This window comes from Scylla paramamosain, chromosome 4, assembly GCF_035594125.1.
Source record: "Scylla paramamosain isolate STU-SP2022 chromosome 4, ASM3559412v1, whole genome shotgun sequence".
Classification (NCBI taxonomy): domain Eukaryota; kingdom Metazoa; phylum Arthropoda; class Malacostraca; order Decapoda; family Portunidae; genus Scylla; species Scylla paramamosain.
This window is the reverse complement of record NC_087154.1, coordinates 9,055,001-9,080,000: the sequence shown is the minus strand read 5'-3', so window position 1 is coordinate 9,080,000 and position 25,000 is coordinate 9,055,001. Positions and strand designations below refer to the sequence as shown.

Here is a 25,000-nt window from a genome sequence, read left to right as displayed (position 1 = left end):
AAGCTGGGTAGAAATAACAAAATCTATCCTTTTTTAATCCCCTACGTTCTTATAGATGCTTATAAAGGTATCATGTATTACTTTTGGTGCTTTTAATTGTTTCGTATCGCTGTGAACTGGTTAAGAGAAGACGACGCAAATTTATAGATGAAGGTGATAGGTGGAAATAGGCAGGTATGTTTCTTGCTGGGAATGCTACATGTAGGTCTAATTTCTTCTACCCTTATGTTATTATGTTCCTGTATGCCTATATCCACCATCACAATTGAATTTGACATCCCTTCGCGTTACGGTGTTTGTTGTGAGAGCGAGCAGCACGTGGCAAAGGTACTGGAGCTCAGGTGAGATTACAACTATACAGACAGGAAGATGACATCGTTGTAGTGTCTCTTGGATGGTAAGGAGGGAACACTGAGGACAATATAAAGGATTGGATAGTTAGAGAGAGGAAAAAAAAAAGAGATCCAGGCAGTGAGAAAGAACAAAAAGAACAGTACCTAAATTTTGGTCGATAAGAAGAGAATAGGAAAGAAAAGGAAATACCTGGGCTGTGAGAAAGGAAAACGAAAAGAACAACATCTAAATTTTAGACAATAGGACAAGAATAGGAAAGAGAAGGAAATGTACTGAATGACTAGACACTGACAAAGGCGTATCAGTAAGTGTCCATATACGTAAAGGCCAGCAACTGAACTGAACTGAACTGAACTGAACTGAACTGAGCTGAGCTGAGCTGAGCCTGGCACTTGGGAGGCGCTTCAGGCGGTGGTGGTGGTTGTGGCGGTTAAGGAAATATTTACGTCATTTGTGTGTCAGTGAATAAATTAATTAACTGTAACGCAAAGAAAGTCACGTTATACTATTTGTTTATTTTTTTACTCTCATCTCTCTTTGCTTCTCTTTCTTAATGCTCTGTTTATGAAACTTTTCTCTAGTTGTTGTTGTTGTTGTTGTTGTTGTTGTTGTTGTTGTTGTCGCTGCAGTAGCAGTAACCACCACCACCACCATTACCTCCTACCATTCCCACTCCCCCTAAAACCCGCAACAGCTTTCCTTGGTCGTGTTAATATTAAACTTATTACACCAGTTTGTCCTTCGCATTCTCTCTCTCTCTCTCTCTCTCTCTCTCTCTCTCTCTCTCTCTCTCTCTCTCTCTCTCTCTCTCTCTCTCTCTCTCTCTCTCTCTCTCTCTCTCTCTCTCTCTCTCTCTCTCTCTCTCTCTCTCTGCAACCCGCGCACCATTATTGTCAAAGGGTCCTCTCATCTTTCGGACACCACCACCACCACCACCACAACCACCACCACCACCACCACCACCACCACCACCACCACCACCACCACTACTACTGGTGTTGGTGGTGGTGACTCGCCTTCTGCTAATGTCCTCCCTCGTCTGTCCCTGTCATCCATTTATAAACTTTAATCACCAGGAGCGTGGCTTATGTACTCTGTCCCTCCCTCTGTCCCGCCGTGCCTGTCTGTCTGTCTGTCTGTCTGTCTGTCTGTCTGTCTGTCTGTCTGTCTTTATTATGGTTGTGAGCGAGTGTAAGGTGTTGCGTCTCTCTCTCTCTCTCTCTCTCTCTCTCTCTCTCTCTCTCTCTCTCTCTCTCTTTTATTCGTTTTTTTCTCATTCTTTTAGCACATCCTTTCTCTTCTTTCCGTTTTAATCAATTCTTTCTTTGTTTCGTTTTTTTGTTGTTTATTTTATTACTTTCTCCTACTTTTGACTTGCCTTCTCTTTCTTTCTCTTCCTTTTTGGCTTTTTCATTTGTAGCCTATATTTTTTTCTCAGTCCCCAATATTCTCTCTCTCTCTCTCTCTCTCTCTCTCTCTCTCTCTCTCTCTCTCTCTCTCTCTCTCTCTCTCTCTCTCTCTCTCTCTCTCTCTCTCTCTCTCTCTCTCTCTCTCTCTCTCTCTCTCTCTCTCTCTCTCTCTCTCTCTGTTGACCATGACGCCATACTCGCTTTGATACAGCCGTCAGGTGTATCAAGAGAGAGAGAGAGAGAGAGAGAGAGAGAGAGAGAGAGAGAGAGAGAGAGAGAGAGAGAGAGAGAGAGAGAGAGAGAGAGAGAGGGGTGGGGGGCACTATACCTTTCTAACTAAACACTGTATAACATCTCAGTCTCGAGTTAATTTTCATGACCTAACTTAACCTTGTACTTATGACCTAACTTAGCCTCACTGAACTTACTTTCAGTGTTACGCAACGCTATTCATAACTTAACGCCGTTACATCACCTAACTTGACCTCATCTCACCTGCTGTAGCTCGCTTTAACCTAATTTGACCTGACGTGACCTCACATGACTTCACCAGCTTCACAACATGGTCACATTATATAACTTAGCTAACGAAAAGTAACCTAAGCTTAACTAACGTAACCTAACCTAACGTAACTTAACGTAACTTAACCTAAAGTAATCCAACCAAGCATGACTTAACTCGAAAGCTAACCTAACCTAACCCATCCCAACCCAGTCCAACCCGACCCGAAACAACTCGACCCAACTCAGATGAATATAACTCATCCTAATTGAACCTAACCCAGTCAAACTCATCCAAACTCAACCTAATTTAACTGAACCAAACCGTACCAAACAGTACCCAACCCAACCCAACCTAACCAAACTCAATCTAACCTAACCTAACCCAATCTAACCTAACCCAACCCAACCCAACTTAACCCAACCTAACCTAACGTAACACCAGACACCACCAATAATATACTAATACTAAGACACCTGAACTGACCTAAACGTGACCTTACCTTCTCCTCCATTTAACCCCTTCTCACCGTCCTCTTCCCTCTCCCCGTCCCCCTCCCTCCGCTCAGGTGTCAGATTCCTGGTTGGGGAGGAGGAGAGGGAAGGGGAGGGGGCGGGAGGAGGGAGCCCATATCCCCGCTCGGACAAATATAGCAGAGGAAGGCTCATTTGGCGGGGCCGGGAGGAGGCTGGAGGGCCGCCAGACTCATCCCCAGCTGGTAGTAGCTAGGAGTAATTATTTCTTGAGAGCTGTAGACGTGTGGGAGGAGGAGGAGCAGGGGGAGAAGCAGGAGGAGGGGGAGGATGGGGGTGGGAAAGCTGGCGAGCGGGCACATATGATAGAGAGAGAGAGAGAGAGAGAGAGAGAGAGAGAGAGAGAGAGAGAGAGAGAGAGAGAGAGAGAGAGAGAGAGAGAGAGAGTCTACTAGAAAAAAGTTTGGAATGGGACATAGAAGGAGGATGGAAGGGGACGATTAGGTCAGTGAACTTGCTTGTTGTTTAGTAAATGTCTGCCTGGGAGTGTGAAGGTACGTACGCAGTTGATGATGATGATAATAATAATAATAATAATAATAATAATAATAATAATAATAATAATAATAATAATGATAATATGATAATGGTAATAAGAGGAACAACAACAACAACAATAACAACAATAAGAACAATCTTAACTCTTCCATCCCTTTCATTCGTAAACTCTGGAGCTCCGTGCCTGCTTCTGTTTCCCCTCCTGCCCACGACTGGACTACTTCAGGAGAGGAGCATCAAGACGCCTAAGTAGGAAACTCGATTGGCCAACTTTTTTTTTTTGTTCCTTTTTCTTTAACGTTTTGAGAGTAGTAAGTTAAGTGGGGGCTTTTCTCATTCATATATATATATATATATATATATATATATATATATATATATATATATATATATATATATATATATATATATATATATATATATATATATATATATGTTTTTTGTGCTCTTGGCCACTCTTCCTGACAGTTGACATGTAAAAAAAAAAAGAATAAATAAAAACAACTGTACATTTCGCTTTATCAGTACATATTTACCTTAGAATGAATAGCGTAACTTATCATAGACAGCCTGAAATTGGACAAAATGTCAGTTGTGGCTTGTTCTTCTCTTAGATATATCAAAAGATGAGAATAAATATATAAAAATCAACAATACATTTCGCTCAGTCATTGTACGAGTATGTTTATCTTAGATGTAACAGTGTAACTTATCATAAAGAACCATGTAAGAGCCAAAATGTCTGCTGCTGCTTGTTCTTCCCTTACATCTATCAAAACTTTCCGTATTTTTCCTGCTCATCTAATCCGTTTCACCTTGACGCATTTTATAAGAGTCGCCCCCTTCTCCTCTTTCTTGGCTTCGTTTTCGTCGCCGGCGCCGATCTGTCAGGCCAAGTATTCGCACCTCTCTAGTCACTCTTACGCCTGATAATCACCTTCCCTCGTCCAAGTCTTCAGTGTGTGCGTCAGTCTGTGTGTGTGTGTGTGTGTGTGTGTGTGTGTGTGTGTGTGTGTGTGTGTGTGTGTGTGTGTGTATGTGTGTGTGTGATAGAGTAGCTGTGTGTTGGTTTGTGTTGACGGTACTTCAATAAATCTTAACGTAGTTGGTATAGAAATAAGTTTCGATGAGTTTTTTTTTTTTTTTTTTATCTTGTTCTGTCATGTTATTTTATGCCTAGAATTGCTTCATGTCACGTTTCGATGCTTTATGTCTCCCACCTCTTTTATTTGTTTATTTATTTATTTTTTTTATCTTGGCCTCATACACACACACACACACACACACACACACACACACACACACACACACACACACACACACACACACACACACACACACACACACACACACACGATAAGGACGTGCAAAAATACAGTTCTTCCAAGTGGACAAAAAAAAAAAAAAAAAAAGCTGAGTGGAGTGCATCCCGAGAGGGGACGATGTGTGCACAGCAGTTTACATTAACATAAAGAAAACACATAACCGTTTGATATTAAAGGACGAGACATTACGAGCTTGACGCAGTCTTGTAAAAAAAAGTATATAAATAAATAAGAAAAAAAGTTACATACATCTCTTTTACTAATTAAATGTTTGAAGGGGGAGGGCGGCAAATGAATTCCTGGCCATCCCGCCATCCCGCCTCGACTATCTCTTATTAATTAAACTTTTTTGACGTGGGAAGCTACAAATAAACTTTCTCCCACTGTCTTTCACTGTCTCCTTGTGCCAATCTCCCTCAGAAGCAAAGAAAAGAGAAAGAAAACTTAGATCAACTCCATAACACTCACCGGACTTCGGAGTGCTGCCTCGGGAGGAGGAGCCGGAGCCCTGGTCAGTCTTCGGCGGACTGACGCTCCTGACGCTCTGCTCGGCCTGACGCTGCACTGCCATGTCCTCGGAGTCCAGAGAGTCGTCGTCGTGCTCCGCCTCCGAGCCATGGTGCGGGGCAGGGCTGTGGGCTGCGGGGGGCGGGCTGGGCTTGTCTTGACGCGCGGGGCTGCGTGTGGTTGGGGGCCTGGCGGGGCTGGTGGGGCGCGGCGGGCTGTGCGTGGCGGTGAAGCGGTGCAGCGACAGGCCCAGGGTGTCGCGGCTGTCCACCTTGCCGTAGCCGTACAGACCCAGCAGCTCGTTCATGGCGGTCTCGGCGAATTCCTGCGATTGGAGAGGAGGTGGCGTCAGGCGAGAGAGAGAGAGAGAGAGAGAGAGAGAGAGAGAGAGAGAGAGAGAGAGAGAGAGAGAGAGAGAGAGAGAGAGAGAAAATTACTTATACACAAATCCATATACGCCAGTCACTGTGTCCTTGACGTTATCTACAGTCAGTCGTGAACTCAAACCGTGACTCCCAAACATCCAGCTGAGGTGAGCGTGACACTACTGTACTGTCTCATATACTGTGGCGACGCTTGCTCTTCCTGCGGGAGTGAGAGGAAGGGCATAACTACGTAGTGGCTGGTGATTGGTTGACGGAATCTAAGAGAGGTTGGTCAGAAGACAGTGGGAAATGGGGAGTCTAACGGGTAATTTGACAGCACCCTAGTATTATACTCATATTTTCATCAACTGAGTCTTAAGGTTCGCGCAAAGCAACCCCCCTATCACCGTGAATAAATTTACCAAGACTGGACGTAAGAATCGGCAGTTACAGTATGATGTGCGTATACAAGGCAATAGTATGTGGTGAAATACTCAGCAGGAGAAATATAGTACCTGTTCACCTCACCTGGCCTCTCACCAGCGCTCCTGAACACGGCTTTGACTTCGCCCCCTACAACTTAACTCTGAGTTGTGAGAGACACTCGACACCAAATTAGTTGCGGAGTAAAAGTTGCCTTATAATTTGTAACTCAAGACCCGTCTCTCTCTTTTTTTGTTCTTGTAGTATCAAATTCAGCTTTCCGGTTTAACCTTCGATGACGTATAGAGTGTCAGCCTGATTAGCGTGTAAAGGAGATCGTTCATATGTATGTTTAGTGTCCGTAACTCAATTTGTTATCGTGTTTGCATATTAGGGAGCGAGGGAGTGAGGCAGGCAGGGAGGGAAGGAGGATGACGCGTGGGTTAGTGGGGAGTACTCGTCCTGCAGTGGGTCGCAAGATTGTAGTGATCGTCAGTGTGTGGTGGAAATTCTAAGCTTTCTCAGGGTGAGTTGTGAGAAGCTGAGTAATGTGGACTGTTAAATGTATTTTGTGATTTTACTTTAATTTTTTTATGCCTTTCATATTGCGAACTTTTGTCACTTTCGTGTTTGTGAAGTTTATCGACTCGTGGTACAGTCCTGGTGAGAAGCGGAGTAACCTGGACTCTTCTTCCATTGCATTGTGTTATTGTTCTTCCAGTCCGGATGCCTTTGATACTGTGAACATGTTTCTTTCGTGTCTTCAAGTTCACCAATAAATCAGAGAAGGTGGAGGAAAACTTAACATGGTAGAAAAGAATACGACATGTTACTCTTTTAATGTACATGACTATATCTTTAAGTGATGTGCGATTTATTGCGTCTTAGAGCGGTCAGTAATACGTCCCATGAAGAGTCATTCACGAGTACAACCTTGATGACATTACGTGGGGAGGAGAGTGGCCGCAGTGAGCAGACCTTGGTTGGCTCAGTCTCTGTGGGCTGTATACGGGGGAAAGAAGCGGAGGAAAGCAGTGGTGTGGGTATCATTTGTACCAGACAAGTATACACATTTGCGGTCAAGGTTAAAAGTCATGTTAGCTTCTGCAATTTTTTTTTTTCCCACTGTGTTTAACGTCTTTCGGCAATCACAAGTCCTCTGATTGGCTAAAAATCTCTTAGTTGTCGGTTTTTAAGATATTTATTATGGATATTTTTGGGCTTTAGAAAGAAATTGATTTGATGGAAGAATTGAGGGGGTGAGTGATTGACCGGATGAAGTTGACTGGTTGGCTGGCTATAATATCACCGGAAATTTCAGAAAGAAACGAAGAAATAGTAATGCGGTGAAAATACTTACTAATTCCGCCAAATCTACGCGCTGTTCTCCATAACCTCCTTAGTACGCAATGTGAAGAGAAATATATAAAGCGCTCTCTCTACGTACTTAATCACCCATCATCGTAACTTAATGAAGAGTTGCATTGAACTTTTCCTGTGTATACACCCATCATGCTAAACTCTAAGTCACAGTACACCTCTTCCCGATCTTCACTTCACAAAACAGGTATATTACGCATTTCGTCCTTACTTACCTGTCGCCTTTGCTTGTAGAGTAGTAATATTGCACTTTTCTTCTCGGTATAAGCCTTTAACCCATACATTACACGCTCCTGCTCACTATTACCCTCGCCTATAAAGTTGCAATATTGCCCTTGCTTCTGTATGTCTACCCTTATCCTATACATTACACACTTCTGCTTACCTATCACCCTTACTTGTAAATTAATAACGTTAGCCCTTCCCTTCCGTATTTCTGTTTACGCATCACCTTTACCTATGGAGTATCTATTAAATTTATCCATATTTAACTGTAATCACGCGTATAGACTAATTATATAACATTCCTCACACGCTCTCATCACCGTGACTTAGAGTATAGCGGTTAATAAGGTGGCGGCGAGGCGTGGCAGTGGTGTATGCACGTGGCTGAGAGGCCGAGGAAGCCCAGTTTTGCATCATGTCCTTGCCGACTGGTGTACAATTTCCCGTACGTATTTCCCATTAGCCGCGGCGTCCAGTGTGGCTTCATGCCGGGAGAAGTTCACTGGGTAGCACGTACGAGTACGTATGTTGCGCCGCGCTACAAGTTTACTACTGCACGTGTGACCGCAGATGCCAGACACTTAGACACACTCACACACACACACACACACACACACACACACACACACACACACACACACACACACACACACACACACACACACACACACACACACACACACACACACATACACACTGAACACACTGATTGTTTTACTTTGTGCTGTTGAGTCTGATCGAAACATTTTGATGGGAAGGAGGAAGATGCGGGGGATGGGAGGAGGAAAAGGAGAGGAAGGAAAAGGAGGAGAAGAAGAAGTAGAAGAAGAAGGAGAAGAAGAAGAAGAAGAAATAAGATAGAAAAAGAAAAAAAAAACATTACCATATATAGCGAATAATGTCCTTCGGAATTTAAATGTGTGTACTCTTTCATTTCTTTAGAGGAACGAGAGAGAGAGAGAGAGAGAGAGAGAGAGAGAGAGAGAGAGAGAGAGAGAGAGAGAGAGAGAGAGAGAGAGAGAGAGAGAGAGAGAGAGAGAGAGAGAGAGAGAGAGAGAGAGAGAGAGAGAGAGAGAGAGAGAGAGAGAGAGAGAGAGAGATCTTACATTGAACGAATGACGTATCCCAGAACATGAATTTAAACTTATACTCTCTCTCTCTCTCTCTCTCTCTCTCTCTCTCTCTCTCTCTCTCTCTCTCTCTCTCTCTCTCTCTCTCTCTCTCAGCAAGATTTATGTATATTCTGCTGCCAAAATAAAGCATACACAACATCACCGAGAACATAAACTGCACCCTGTATACACTCGTTCTTCTGTATGAGCTGTATTTATACTTCATACCCACCCCTGTATACACACACACACACACACACACACACACACACACGCCGCCGCTCCATTACCGGCTAAGCTTCAGTGCAGAACAGCTTAACGGCAAACACGAGTAAGGCCAAGACTTCAACAGTGTCGTGTTCAAAAAGAATATCGTTTTCATGTTGCCACGGCTTGTCCTCGCCCTCTTGACTCAGTCCCGCCAGCCGCCCTTGCTTCCACCAGCACCCTCCCCACCCACCCATCCACGCTGTCTGCCTTCCCGCTATGCCTTCATGCCAGCCGCTCTTCGCCCCTATTCCTTCCACTCTTTGTTTCCTGAGTTCTCGTGTGTCCCAGTGTTCCTCCTTCCTACCTGTGCGTCAGTTACCTTGTCCAATTCTCAGTGCCTTAACTCTCGCCATTTCAGACTACTTAGTGTTGTGGCTTTATGATTTCTGTTGTTGGGGTGTGTTTATCATTTGGTCAGTCAGTCAGTCAGAATCAGCTTTTTTTTTTTTTTTTTACGTAAGAGGGTTACTTGTCCAAGGGAAACAAAACCAAAAAAAAAAAAAAAAAGGAAAAAAAATCCCACTTAGGCGCCAGTCCAGCTAGTCTGTCAGTTTGTCAATGAAACAGTTAGTCAATCTATCGGGCATTCATTCATTCAGTCATTTCATCAATCAGTCAGTTAATCAGTGAACCAGAGTCATTTATTCATTCACTCATTAATTCTTTTATTCACTTAGTCAATCAATCAATCAAACAGTCGTCCAGTCAGTCATTCAGTCAGTCAATCAATCAACTCATTCACTCATTCATTCATTTCATTCATTCATTCATTCATTCAGTTCATTCATTCACTCATTCAATTCATTCATTCATTCATTCACTTAATACATTCAATCCATTCATTCCTTCATTCATTCAATACATTCCATTCATTCATTCATTCATTCAATTCAACCAGCTGCATTCCACCCAGTACACTCACAACATGGCCGTATTATATTTTGGTTTTATTCTCCATGCGGCCTAATGATCTTCATAAGGCCGCCACATGACCAAAGTACTGCAGGGCTTGATAGACGCTCAGACTCGCCGCCTCTGACTCTTTCAAGCCACACAATAAAAAGGGTTTCGGTTTTCTGCTCATATTCTTAAACGCTTGGCTCACTCATTTTCAAAAGCCACTGAGATGATTAGTCAAGGTTTTTTTATAGATGTTTTCTCCCTTTGATGATATGCAGTACTTGTTTTACTATAGCTAGAATCGTGAAAACACCCTTGAATACTCCAGTAACTCCCACTATATAGAGCCTGTTAACTTTTGTCACTACTATTTGGCACTGTTTTCCTTGTCTCAGACCACTTCGAGGCATTTCTAAACACTATTCTGGGTGGATATTGGGAGGACTATTCTTTTAATCCGTTTTCTTTCTTCTTGGCTCTTCTAAAGATTGCGTTTTTTTTTTCTGGTTTGAATTGGTGTATATTGCTGTGGAAGAGTTAAAAGTAGTTGAGAAAAGATGCCGAGAAGTTCTGTTCTCTTTATGCATTAGGGAGACCGGTTAAATATCTGTTCTTTCAATTCCATTTCTTCCTTTTTAGTCCTTATAAAGATTGCGAACAGTGTCTGAGTGGTTTGAATTGCTGCCTTTTACAGTGTAGCCGAGAAAAAGATGTCGAAATATGTGTTTTTATATAGATATATAGTATATGTATAAGAGAGGTCGGCCAAGGAAAAAGAAGATAAAAATGAAAAAAAAAGAAAAAAAAAATCCCACTCGTAATGCTTATAACCTTGAAGATCTAAGAGAAAGGCAAGTTTAGTATTGAAAACACATCACTTTGTACGTGCAGGAAATACCTTAAGGTCTAAACTGCCACTGTAATCCAACCGCTCATAGTTCTTACTGGTCTTTTCCTCACACGCTGTAAACTTCCCTCATACCAAAGTGACACGTGGGTAGAGAAATCGCCGCAGCTAATTAGACGCTACATTCCTCTTAATTCTTCCCTGTATTATTTATTTATTTATTTATTTTTTCCTGTATCTGTAAACAATAGACCAAAGACTGGCTGGTTGGCTGGCTGTCTTTATTCTGGCTCAGTGAAGGTCGGTGTTGCGTGTTAGGTTTCCCAGTTATGTTAAGACAGGATAATTACTTTGTTTTGCACGTGTGTGTGTGTGTGTGTGTGTGTGTGTGTGTGTGTGTGTGTGTGTGTGTGTGTGTGTGTGTGTGTGTGTGTATTGGGGTACACCTGCTGTCCGCGTGTTCCCTCTTTATATGATTTAAGAATGTCAATGTCCGTCTTCTTCTTCTTCTTCTTCTTCTTCGTCTCTCTCTCTCTCTCTCTCTCTCTCTCTCTCTCTCTCTCTCTCTCTCTCTCTCTCTCTCTCTCTCTCTCTCTCTCTCTCTCTCTCTCTCTCCTCCTCCTCCTCCTCCTCCTCCTCCTCCTCCTCCTCCTCCTCCTCCTCCTCCTCCTCCTCCTCCTCCTCCTCCCCCCACATGCGGAAGTGACAAACACGTGGCTAGGGACTTGTGTCAGTTCTCTTTGTTTCTTTCAGCGAAGTCTTTTATTTATAGCCGTGAAATTATAAACACCTGCCTGTCTGTCTGTTTGTCTGTTTGTCAGTCTGTCTTGTTCTTGGGAGCGGAGGATTTCGTTGCGTGACTGGCCGGTGTTTTTAATTTGTTACATTTACGCTTTAATTGAACTCATTATTATTATTTTTTTTTATCTTCCGTGCACTGTTTAGTCCTTGGTATGGGTGACTGACTGACTGACTGATTGATTGACTGATTGATTAGGCTGAGCTGCAATGTATACTGAATTCCTTTGTTTTCTTTCATTACTGTCATTGTCATTAAACTAAACCTTTACCACTTAACCCTTTGACTGCCATTTAGTACACCTTTCCATAATCACTACTTACTCTGAGACATCGTTACTTCTGCAGCCATCTCCAATGTTTAAACTGGGTAGGAATTGCAAAAACTATTCTTTTTAATCCCATTCTTCCTTGCAGATGCTTATGAAAATTTCATGCATTACTTCTGGTGCTGCTAGCTGTTTCGTATTGCAGTGAAAGGGTTGAAATGGTTATTAATTAAGTGCAAATTGCCAGTTGATCTCCACAAGGCAGCTCCTGACTGACTGACTGACTGACTGACTGACGTAAGGGCGCCGGCACAGTAGGGATCATATACCGCTGAATAGTATATGGTGTTCATGGTTACTGAGGTGGTCTGAAGAAACTGAACGTGTAACAGTGCAACTAAATGTTATGATTTATATTGATATTTCCTTCCCCTCGTCTTGCCTTCCTCTTCCCTGCAATTTCCTCTCTCTCTCTCTCTCTCTCTCTCTCTCTCTCTCTCTCTCTCTCTCTCTCTCTCTCTCTCTCTCTCTCTCTCTCTCTCTCTCTCTCATTCCCCCTTTCCTTTACTAAGAAGGGTTTGGTACGCGTCTGTCAGTTTGTTTGTCTGTCTGAGCGTTTCCTGTGTTTTTTCTTTTTATCTCTGTTTGTGTATTATTATTATTATTATTATTATTATTATTATTATTAATATTATTATTATTATTATTATTATTATTATTATTATTATTATTATTATTATTATTATTATTATTATCATTATTATTATTGTTATTGTCATTATTTGTTTTTATATATTATCTATTTATTACGAGTTCCTGTGTAACATTTATTTAGTATCTGTGAGGCATCGTTTGGTATAATGTTCGTATTAGTTTAGTACTCTATATTATTTTCATAGTATTATTTCTTCTGTATCTTGTGTTGTTTATATGCGTTCTGTTTCTCCCGACAGGTGGCGAGGGTAAGTGTTTCTGTGGGAAGAATGCTGCGCCTCACCCACCTGCAGGCGTCCGTCACCACCTGGTTCACTCTGCCCTCCCTCACACTGCACACACACTTCACCCCAGCACACACCACCACACCTCACCTCCCTCTCTCTCTCTTACTCATGCCCACATCCCTCACACACACTCTCGCACCCACACCTGCTGTCACCCTGCACTCACACCACACCTCTCTCTCTCTCTCTCTCTCTCTCTCTCTCTCTCTCTCTCTCTCTCTCTCTCTCTCTCTCTCTCTCTCTCTCTCTCTCTCTCTCTCTCTCTCTCTCTCTCTCTCTCTCTCTCTCTCTCGTTCCCACGCATTGCACACTTCCCCATATCAGAACAACCCCCCCCCCCAACACACACACACACACACACACACACACACACACACACACACACACACACACACACACACACACACACACACACACACACACACATCCACCATGACACTCCTACATTCCACATCCATACACCCACATCTTCCCTACTTTTTTTTTTCCCACCCTTACTTCCCTGTACACATCCCCATAACCCAGAACATCCCTTCACACCTATACACTTGCCCATACTCCCCTTTATCCCTCCCTATCACCAACTAACCTCATATCCCCATTTCCCGTAGCAAGTTTTCCGAGTACTCATTCATGTCTTCATCTAATCCTCAACATCTGTCCCTTATTCCTCTCAGTCCCCTAGTTTTGTACCTTCCCTAGCGCCACCATTCAGATATTTACATTCCTCAGCTCCTTCCTCCCCACCACTCCTTCACTCTCACACCACCCTCCCCTTCTCGTCTCTCTCTCTCTCTCTCTCTCTCCCCGGCAGCTCTCGCGAGAAGGAAATCCGGCTGGTGAGTTATGAATCAAAACATTCCCTATTCTGTGAGGGATGCGGCTACTTGGGACCCGCCGCCTGGCTTGTTTGTTTCCATCACTTGAGTCTTGTGTTGGTTATTGATGCGCCCTGTGTCGCCTTGGTTTGGTTATCGCTACCTTGTGAATGACGTAGTCGGTTTTTATTTGTGTGTTTGTGTGTTTGTTTTGATTTAGTCTTATTTTACGTGTTAAGGATGTTGGTTATCGTGTGTGTGTGTGTGAATGGAGTGGTGTTTGTTTGTTTGTTTTTTGTTTGTTTGTTTGTTTGTTTGTTTGTTTGTTTTATTGGTTTGCTGATATTTACGTGTCGTTGGGTTTGGGATCGTGTTAAAAAAATTAGAGGAAGAAAAAGCCCTAAATTTCTCCCCTACCCCAAAACGTCAAAAAAAAAAAAGAATAAATAAAATAAATAAATAAATAAAATAAATAAATAAATAAATAAATAAATAAATGAAAATAAATAAATAAATAAATAAATAAAAAATAAATTAAGGGAAAAAAAGAAGACCAATACATTTACCGCGTTGTCTTGATTGTATTGTTTCGAATATTGAAAAAAATCAACTCTTTATTGTACACTTGCTTTGTTAATGGACGCACCAGACAAGAGAGAGAGAGAGAGAGAGAGAGAGAGAGAGAGAGAGAGAGAGAGAGAGAGAGAGAGAGAGAGAGAGAGAGAGAGAGGGTTAATGGGAGGCTTCAAGACAATTATCCTCCAGTTTTTGACAATGGTTTCTGATTCTGTTCGGGCACCGGCACCTCAGTGGGCTTTTTTTTTCTCCCCTTCTATTTTCGGTGCCCTTTACTGGTGCCCCTCCTAATAAATAAATAAATAAATAAAAAAAATGGCGAAAGATCTAGTGGTAATGAATGTAAGGCCTGAATTCTGATACGCTTTATTCTCCTATCACGACTGTTTTCAAAGGCCACAGAGACATTTAACCGGATTCTCACGAGTGTTTCTTCTGTTGATAATGTAGAATTCTTGTTGTTTTGTCACTAGAATCGTACAACTATCCTTTAATATCCGTGTAACTTCAACCAGAGCCTTTTGAAAATAGTCGTGATCCGGTGCAGAAGTGTTTCGGAATATGAGGATAATTAACTGGGTTCCCACGAGTGTTTCTCCCGTTAATAATGTAGAATTCTTGTTGTTGTGTCCCTAGAATCGTACAACTATCCTTTAATATCCGTGTAACTTCAACCAGAGCCTTTTGAAAGCAGTCGTGATCCGATGCAGAAGTGTTTCGAAGTATGGGTGTGACAAAGACGAAGAGGACAGAGTGGATGAGGGAGCAGGATTCACTGTGGGGACGCCTTACCGGACCTAACCAGAGATGATACGAGTAAGTGTAGGTTTTATATGGCGGGTGTTTTGTATTTTTGTATTTTCCTTCTGTCTCTCCTTCAGTTCATAATAGTTGTTGTAGTCTTTCTTCTAAGTACGTGTACGAAAATATTGGTTGAAGGAGCAAATAACAGGCTTTATGTACTGTTTGTGGACTGCTGCTTATGACCGTTGTTTCTCTCTCTCTCTCTCTCTCTCTCTCTCTCTCTCTCTCTCTCTCTCTCTCTCTCTCTCTCTCTCTCTCTCTCTCTCTCTCTCTCTCTCTCTCTCTCTCTCTCTCTCTCTCTCTCTCTCAGTTTATTCCCTTTACTAACTTGTTTATTTCTTCAGACACGCATTCTTTAGTTTCCAAAAGCTCCCTGATCTTCATATTGACTTGAAAATCATCGTTAAAGAAGCAAAGAAGGAAGCTTTTCGTCAATTTTTATAATACTGAAACCTCCCTTTTACACGTAACGACCAACAAGTCAGCTGCTGTTGGTCTCTCCTTTGTGTTTTTGTGTATACTCCGCCTCTATCGTCACCCTCTGAGCCTCGACACACACACACACACACACACACACACACACACACACACACACACACACACACACACACACACACACACACACACACACACACACACACACACACACACACACACACATACACACCCTTGCATTAATTAACACCCGCCAGCCTGCTCCTCCTGAACACACGTATACGCAGCTACTTACTGCTGCGTTACTCCACCCTGCGTTACTCTAGCCGTGTGTGCTTATCTGTTCTGACGTCACCTCACCGAGATTCCCTCAAGGGGGTGAAGAGTGTAAGAGTCTCCACTTGCTGCTGTCCACACACCTCGCCCCACCACACTTCACGCCCGCCCCTCGCCTGCTTATTAATCTTCTGCTAGGTAATGACAGGGCGACACTTGTTGCTTCACTGGAGACGCTGTAGAGTGTAGAGTGTTAGTTAATGATGGTAATACCCCTTTGACTGTTATGTAATTGTGCTCGCTTGCTTGTTGATCTTCCTCTAGGTAATGACAGGACGACTCTTGTTACTTCATTGGTGAGAAAAAGGCGGATTTTTTCTTATTCTTGACTGGTTTAGGTAATGATTGTGTGATTCCTTGACTGTTAGGTAATGATACTCGCTTCCCTGTTGATTTTTCTCTAGGTAATAACAAGATGACATTTGCTACTTCTTTGGTGGAACTTGACCTTTTTTTTTTATTATTATTCTTGAGTGTTGAGGTAATGGTAGTGTGACTCCTTGACTGTTGGGTAATGATACTCGCTTGCTTATTGGTCTTTTTGTAGATAGTGACAGGATGACTTTTGCTGCTTCATTGGTGGAACTCTTGACGTTTTCTTTTATTCTTGACTGTTCAGGTAATGATTTTGTGACTTCTTGGCTGTTAGATAAATGATACTATTTTTTTTCTGTTGACTGTTAGGTAACGACTACGACACTTGTTACTTTATTTGAGGAACTGTTGACAATTTTACATCTCGACTGTTAGGTAATTGCAAATATGGTGTCCTGATTGTTGGATACTGGCACTGTGGCGCTTGTAAGCCATTGACTGTCAGGTGATGATTGTACGACACTAATTACTTCATTTGAGTGACCGTGGACGACTTTACTGAAAAAAAAAAAAGGCAACTGGAAGGTTTGGATTAAGAGAAAGATAAATGTCTAGAAAAGTTGAAGGTGATTATGGAACAAAAAAAAAAGTTAAATAAATGCTTAGTGTGAACATAAAAGCTTAACACATTAAGAACTACAGAACAAAAAAAAAAAAGATAATGAAGTAGATGTATCAGTGAAGAATATAAATAGCTCATATCATATTCGCCATAAGTAAGCAGACGAGATCTTTCCACTTACTGAAAGGGTGGAGTATTTCTTTTCTTTTTTTTTTCTTTTTTTTTCCTCTTCACTTTTGATGCTATACTGGATTTGGTGCATGCAAGTTTTTTTTTTTATTTTTTCGTGCTTAAGTATTCCCTGAGTTTCATTCAAGGTACGTTTGTCTATTTCACCTTGTTCTCTACTTATTTTCGTATTTTTGGTGCAACTCAAATAGCGCATCTCGCCTTATATATTAAACGTATTTATGTATGTATATATCTCCACTATTTTTTCCAGCCTGTATTATAAGTTGGTGTACAGCATGATATCGCAGAATTACCAAACATATGCGTAACAAATGGCATATCACTTGTATGTATCTTGCTTTATTAAACGTATGTATGTATATATATATATATCGCTACTATTTTTCTCCAACCTGTAGTGTAAGTTGATGTACAGCATGATATTGGAGTAACATCAGATATATACGCAGCAAATCACATATCACTTGTACGTATGCAAGTCACCTCTACCTAACTATTCCTGTCTAGTCACCTGCGTACTAATATCATCCCAGAATCTCTCACTGCATTCACCATTATCCCCCCACCATCACCATAAATAAGACTGAATAAGAGTGAGTAACAATAACTTCATTCTTGGTCACTGGTTCTGTTCCCTGCGGCTGGCTGGTGTGGCGGGTGTAATCGAGTCGGGGCGGGCAGGGAGCGTGGAGTTTGTGTTGACGTCACGAGGTGCCTAATGAAGCTACCCGGTGACCTCTGATGGGAAGACTCGACGAGGGATAAAATAACCACTCACTGGGTGCTGGGAAAAAGGAAGAGTGAGAGAGAGAGAGAGAGGGAGGAGGTGGCACACATATTCTTTCATCAGCATCATCATCATCATCATCATCATCATCATGTCACGTTCCCATGACATGTATTGTTCCACTTATCGTCCTCTTTCTCAGTTTTTTTTTTTTTCACTTTCTCCTTCCTACTTCATGGTTTTAATTCTCATTTTTCTTGTCAATCAGTATCACATTCCCCTCCTCGTCCTCCTCTATTTTTTTTTTTTTTCTTTTTCTTTTTTTTTTTGCTCAATAGTTAGGAGAACGTGAATATCTGTTACCGTTTCCTTATCTTACGTAATCTCTCTCTCTCCTCCTCCTCCTCCTCCTCCTCCTCCTCCTCCTTGATTTCGTCCGTGTTCTCATCTTTCTTTCTTTTATTACTGTGACTAATCTTTTTTCTTATTCCTCCTCCTCCTCCTCCTTCTCCTCCTCCTCCTCCTCCTGTATAATTGTTCCTCTACTTTCCTGTTTTGTTTTACTTTCATTTCCTTCTTACTTCCTATTCCCCTTCACGGTTTCCTTTCCTCCTCCTCCTCCTCCTCCTCCTCCTCCTCCTCCTCCTCCTCCTCCTCCTCCTCCTCCTCCTCCTCCTCCTCCTCCTCCTCCTCCTCCTCCTCCACGGCCCGGATTAAATAGGGAACCTGATCCTTTGCCATGAGATGTTTCAAATTGAGCACACCTGATACCTATCCAGGGAAGCCGCCGCTGGATGCCCGCCCTCAAAATGGAACACGGGATGGGCTCTCCTTTAATAACAGTTTTTAGTGATCAGGTGACGCCGAGATGAGGCTGCGAGAGAGAGAGAGAGAGAGAGAGAGAGAGAGAGAGAGAGAGAGAGAGAGAGAGAGAGAGAGAGAGAGAGAGAGAGAGAGAGAGAGAGAGAGAGAGAGAGAGAGAGAATTTGTGTGTGTGTGATTTTGGATGGTATTGTTTGGTTGTATTGGTGGTGGTTGTGGTGGTGGTGGTGGTGATGGTAGTAGTAGTAGTAGTAGTAGTAGTAGTAGTAAGTCTCCTTGGTACATAAAGTTAATTAATATATACATACATAGGTAAATGAATAGATAAATACATACATACATACATACATACATACATACATACATACATACATACATAAACGGTTTTCCTTGTATACGCATTTGTCACACTTTTCTTATATTCACTCACTTGACACTTCCACTTTTATCAACCTTATACTCATGCCTGTCCTTCGCATCTAGCAGTCAGTGCAGTGCCTCAGACCGTGCACTGCTCAACACACTTCCTTGGAAACCTGAACACTGAAATGGAGCCTCGACACCCACGCCTTCAATCAATACTGCTCATTCTAGGCGAGGGGGAAAAAAAAAAAATCTTCACCTGAGGAGCATCTAGTGTCTGTGAGTCTTAATTTCTATCTCTTGAGTTCGTGACAGCATTAAAGCAACTCTGCGTATCAGTCAGTCAGTCAGTCAGTTAGTAAAGAATCGCGTCGTCTCCTATTGAATAATGTGTGTAGTTTAACCCTTTTAATATCCACCGCCATATTTGTTTACCTTTCTATTTTTTGGGGGGGGTGTGATTAAAGACACATCAGGTCGTTTTTTTTTTTTAATTGTTTTTTCGTCCTCGCTTTGTCTCCCTTGTGCGTCAAAAGGTGATCGATGTTTTCGCGTAATTAATACCAATCACGAAAACACACAAAGTTCACGATTCAAATCCTAAATCTTACTTTTGCTGAATGAATGGATGCTAACTTGTATGCTTTTTTTTCTTCTTTTTTTTTTATACTCTCTCTCTTCCTGTATGTCTTTCTTTACTCTCTTCCTTCATCTCTTCTCTCCCCGTTTTCCTTCCTTCCCTCTATCCTCTTCCCTCTGGTCCATTTTCTTTCACCTTATTCTTCATGTATCCCTCCTTTCCTTTCCATCTCTTACCTCGATCTTTTCCTCCTCCAATTTCCTCCTTTCCCTCATCTTTCTCGTCCCTTCATCCTAATCTTTCCTTTTCCTTCCTTCTACCTAATTTTTCCCCCCTTTTTCCTACTATTTTCTTGTCATCTATCCCCACTCACTTTCCTTTTCCTCGTCCTTTCTCCCACTCTCCCTTTCCTCCTTCCCTCACCCCTACCATCTCTCTCTCTCTCTCTCTCCCCTTCCCAACCTCCCTCCCTCATCCGTCTCTTCCTTCTCATCTAAACCACCCTCCCCAACCTTCTACTCTTCCATCCTTTCCTCCCTCCCAACTACCCTCCCTCCCTCCCTCCCTCCCTCCCAGATCGGCCAGACCGCAAGTTTTAGGCATCAGGTCAGAGTCTCAGTTTCCATTTCTTCTTGTCAACAGTCTTCAGTGGAGGGAAAGCGGAGACCAGTTACCGTGATTGCTTCATGGAATAGAGAGAGAGAGAGAGAGAGAGAGAGAGAGAGAGAGAGAGAGAGAGAGAGAGAGAGAGAGAGAGATTGTAGTAGTAATAGATATGTAATAAATAACAAATGTTTCTCTATTTTTTGGTGGGATCGCGTGTCGTCATAAGATTTTTTTTTTTTTTTTTTCCCCCGAGTAAGATTTGCGGTTGGCTTTCCATGTCTAGCGTCATTGTTTATCAGATGACCGGCTGTGTTGAGGTGGTGGACAGGTGTGTGTGTGTGTGTGCGTGTGTGTGTGTGTGTGTGTGTGTGTGTGTGTGTGTGTGTGTGTGTGTGTGTGTGTGTGTGTATACGCTTTAGTGATCTTTACGTACTGTTTCGTTAGTTAAGGTTAGTTGATTTGCGTTCGAGAAGACTAGTTATTCTCTCTCTCTCTCTCTCTCTCTCTCTCTCTCTCTCTCTCTCTCTCTCTCTCTCTCTCTCTCTCTCTCTCTCTCTCTCTCTCTCTCGCTAAATTTCCCTTGGTCTTTGTCTTTTTCTTCTTTTCTCTCATTTCCTTCTCATCAGTTAATTTTCTTTTTATGATTCATTATAACACACCTTTTTATTTCCATCTTTGTTTAAACTTTTACACAACAACTTTTATCTTCACCATCATTTCCTACTTCTCTTGTTTCATGTCTCCTTCGTTCTAGTTTCAGTTTTCTCTTCTTTCTTTACGATTGTTCTACATTATCTACTTCGCCACTGCATTAATAAAATAGAGGAGGAGGAGGAGGAGGAGGAAGGAAACTAAGAGGGAAGAGAGGAGGAGGGAAGAGTAGGTATCTGAGACGTGGAAGGAAAAGCTGCGGAAGGGAGGAAACTGAGAAGGAGAGGAGACCGAGGGGGAAATATACTTGAGGAGGAGGAGGAGGAAGGAGGAAGAGGAGGAGGAGGAGGAGGAGGAGGAGGAGGAGGAGGAGGAGGAGGAGGAGGAGGAGGAGGACATGTGCTCTAGGTGTCTGTTTCTAAGATTATCTCTCGCTCTTCTTTTCCTCTCTCTCTCTCTCTCTCTCTCTCTCTCTCTCTCTCTCTCTCTCTCTCTCTCTCTCTCTCTCTCCTCTCTCTCTCCTCTCTCTCTCTCTCTCTCTCTCTCTCTCGAGGATAACTTGCGGGGAGGTGTTATAGAGACGGTGATCTGACCCCTCAATCTCCTCCTCCTCCTCCTCCTCCTCCTCCTCCTCCTCCTCCTCCTCCTCCTCCTCCTCCTCCTCCTCCTCCTCCTCCTCCTCCTCGGATATATGTTGTAAATTATCCCATCATAGCAACAAGACGATTTTGTTCCGTCTTTTTGCCTTAAAATTTTTCTTGAGCTCTTTTTTGCCTGGAGGTGAGGGTTCGGAGGAGGAAGAAGAGGAGGAGGAGGAAGGAAAGTCAGAGGAAAATGAGGAGTGAGGAAGATGCGTGAGGAAACGAATTTTTTACTCCTCATACACTCGTTAGCTACTACTACAACGACAGGATAGGTAAGTAATAAGGCCTCTCCCCACCCACCCTCCCTCCCTCCCTCCCTCCCTCCCGAGCACTGCCACCAGGAGAGCAAAGTGACTGTATTCTTTTGTAGGGAGAGCAGATGTGGGTGTTTGTGATTTTCCGGCAGTTATTTCCGCCGTGTTTTGGATTTCCCTGCAATTATTTCCACCCTGTTTTGGATTTCCCAGCAGTTTATTCAGCCGTGTTTTGGATTTCCCAGCAGTTTATTCAGCCGTGTTTTCGATTTCCCAGCAGTTTATTCAGCCGTGTTTTGGATTTCCCAGCAGTTTATTCAGCCGTGTTTTCGATTTCCCAGCAGTTTATTCAGCCGTGTTTTCGATTTCCCAGCAGTTTATTCAGCCGTGTTTTGGATTTCCCAGCAGTTTATTCAACCGTGTTTTGGATTTCCCAGCAATTATTTCCACCCTGTTTTATATTTCCCAGCAATTATTTCCACCCTGTTTTGAATTTCCCAGCAATTATTTCCGTTCTGTTTTGTATTTCCCAGCAATTATTTCCACCCTGTTTTGAATTTCCCAGCAATTATTTCCGTCCTGTTTTGTATTTCCCAGCAATTATTTCCACCCTGTTTTATATTTCCCAGCAATTATTTCCGCCGTGTTATGAATTTCCTTGCAGTTCATTCAACCCTGTTTTGGATTTCCCAGCAATTATTTCCACCCTGTTTTGAATTTCCCAGCAATTATTTCCACCCTGTTTTGAATTTCCCAGCAATTAATTCCACCCTGTTTTGGATTTCCCCGCAATTAATTCCACCCTGTTTTGGATTTCCCAGCAATTATTTCCGCCGTGTTTTGGATGTCCTCGCAATACAAAAAATCCTATGATGTAGTTAAGGAACCTGGTAGTTCTTAGGCTCTTATCAGATCAGAGGACTCAAGACTGAGGGAGAACACCAAGGACAGTGAACAGTGGGGGGCGGGGGGAGGGGGGGTGTTGTTTGTTACTTGACTCCTCGCCTCACCCTGACTGTACACTCTTATGTGTTTAGTGGCAGGACAACACGGCTTGAGATGTAATAAAACACTCTTGGTTTTTGTAATGTAGCGTTTTGGCATTGCTCCTGTTGGTGTTCCTCGTCGTTCTTAGTTTCGACGTCGCGTAAGTTATGAAGACCCTGGGAGACCTGTACCATGTCCCCACGTACTAATAGTCTCGTCCCCTACGAAAAAATACTAAGAAATTGCGCCCGGTCCTCGTATACAGAGTTTGTTCTTGATGGTTTGAGTTAGCAGTGTAAGGAAAATGCAAGGTGATACAGTGGCTTCGTAAGAACGTAAGGACAATATTACAGACTTTCTACTTGCTCTCACTTGTAATCTTTGTGTGTCGCTGATGCAAAGGTTAACCAGTGTCTTCACCCTCTCCTCCCCTTCACTGGTAATTGTGGAAGTCCCTGCCTGTTTGTTTTTCCTCCCTCCCGTGGACTGAGCCGCTTCAGGAGAGGAGCATCAAGACTATCCTGGAGTTAAATTGGATTCTGATTTGTGATTTTTTTTTCTTTTTTTTTATATGTTCACTTCTTTAGGAACGGCAACCCAGTGGTCTTTCTATTCTCCATTTTGTACTCCTAGTCGTCCTCTTTCGCATGCAAGAGAAAAAAAAGTGATAGCCCCTTACAAAACAAATATGTCTACTCCTATCCTTTTCATCAATAAATATACCTAATCTTCTTTTAAAAGCTTCCTATTTTCTTTCTTTAAACATTTTCGACTATTTTCCTCGGAGAGAACATTCTTTACCCTTTGACTGCTAATGACGCCATGACACCTACGCACTCATTTTCAATTTTCTAGACATATTTGCACCAGTCACTTCAGTAATCATGTCGCAAAACAGAAAATAAACTTCTTATTCCATTCTTTATCTGTGTGTCACGCCAAACAGTTACTCGTATTTTGTGGTGCTCAGGATGTTAACGCTCACTTGAATATGGAACACTTCACAACACTAAAGCCAGTGTACAAAATCCTTCAGAGCATCTACAAGGAAGAAAAGGGGATGAAAAGAGTAGATTACCCAATGTCCAGCCAGTATTATGCTCAGAGGTGGCTGTAGAAAAAGTAACGTGCTTCAGAGTAGTTTATGATTAAGGAGACGTCAAATACCAGTGAAAATACTAAGAAAGAGTGACCATGGTAGAAAAAGGGTTAAATAGAGCCCTTACCAGTACGATACAAGGACCGATATGTTTTGTGGCTGGGCGCTGCTCTATATCTCTAGGTACTCCTCCTCCATGACTTCATAACCCATGACTGAGGTGCTGTGCGGCTATACTCTTTCAAGTTATTCCTCCTTCATGTAACGCGGACACCTAGAACAGCGCCGCGCATTCAAAGTGAGGTCTTACCAGCGACTTGTTTACGGATCACTCACGGCTCGTACTCACTCCCTTATGAACCCGAGCACCACGCTGGAGGAGGAGGAGGAGGAGGAGGAGGAAGAAGAAGAAGAAGGCACAGGTGTCTTGTCTAGATGAGGGAACGTATACCCGGACATCTGGACACCTTCCTTCCCTCCCTCCCTCCCTCCCTCCCTCCCTCCCTCCCTCCTCTGCGTCCAAGAGTGTAGTACTCGTACCTTGCCTGGGGCGCCTCTAGGGGAGGGAGGGAGTGAGGGAGGAGGAGGAGGAGGAGGAGGTCCAGTAGATGGATGACAGGGGCGGTATGGAACAGGATAACAGGAATGGGAGTAAGCTGGTGTGAGGAGGAAGAGGAAGCGAAGGAGGAGATGGAGGTGGGAGAAGGAGAAAAAAGAAGAGAAAATGGAAAGTCGAAAAAGAGGGAGGAGGAGGAGAAGGAGGAGGAGAAGAAGAGGAAGAAGAAGAAGAAGAAGAAGAAGAAGAAGAAGAAGAAGAAGAAGAAGGAGAAGAAGAAGAAGAAGAAGAAGAAGAAGAAGGCCACTAGGAAAACAAATATATAATAAAAAATAAAGATTACAAAACAAATAGCAACAACAGAAGAAGGAAGAGAAGGAAGTCAGGAAAGAATGAAGGAAGGAAGAGAAGAAGGAGAGGAAGAAGAAAAGACTCAACCTGTTCGAGAAAAAGAAAAAAAAAAGAAAAGAAAAGTAGAATGAGGAGGAGAGACGCAGCAGCACACCCAGTAGGAGGAGGAAGACGAGAAGGAAGAAGAGACGCACCACTAGGAGGAGGAGGAGGAGGAGGAGGAGGAGGAGGAGCAGCCTGTGAGTGTCATGTAATCTCGAAAACGTGAGATCGCTTACATCTCCGGGTGGAGGATGGAGACCGCGCTCACTGATACCGGGCTGGTTACTGGGGGGGGGAGGGGAGAGAGGGGGAGGAAGAAGGAGAGGTAAGGATGAGGCATAAGGAAGGATAAAGGCAGGAGGAAGCGAGAGGATGAAGGAAGGAAGACAGAGGGAGCGAAGGATAAAGAGAGGAGGAGGGATAAAGTGAGAGAGAGAAAACATGGAATAAAGGAAGGAAGGGAGAGGAAATTAGGATAAAGAGAGAGAAGGCAGAGGGAAGG

The 25,000-nt window shown here is 42.8% G+C and overlaps 1 protein-coding gene across 1 annotated transcript in view; it reads right to left on the bottom strand.

Moving 5' to 3' along the window:
* LOC135099710 (uncharacterized) overlaps nucleotides 1–25,000 on the bottom strand; it is a 94,751-nt gene that overhangs the window by 56,600 nt on the left and 13,151 nt on the right. The window contains exon 2 of the mRNA XM_064002171.1: nucleotides 5,090–5,453. Coding sequence (XP_063858241.1) covers nucleotides 5,090–5,435 — 346 coding nt within the window. The 5' untranslated portion in view covers nucleotides 5,436–5,453. The remainder of the gene's footprint in view (nucleotides 1–5,089; nucleotides 5,454–25,000) is intronic.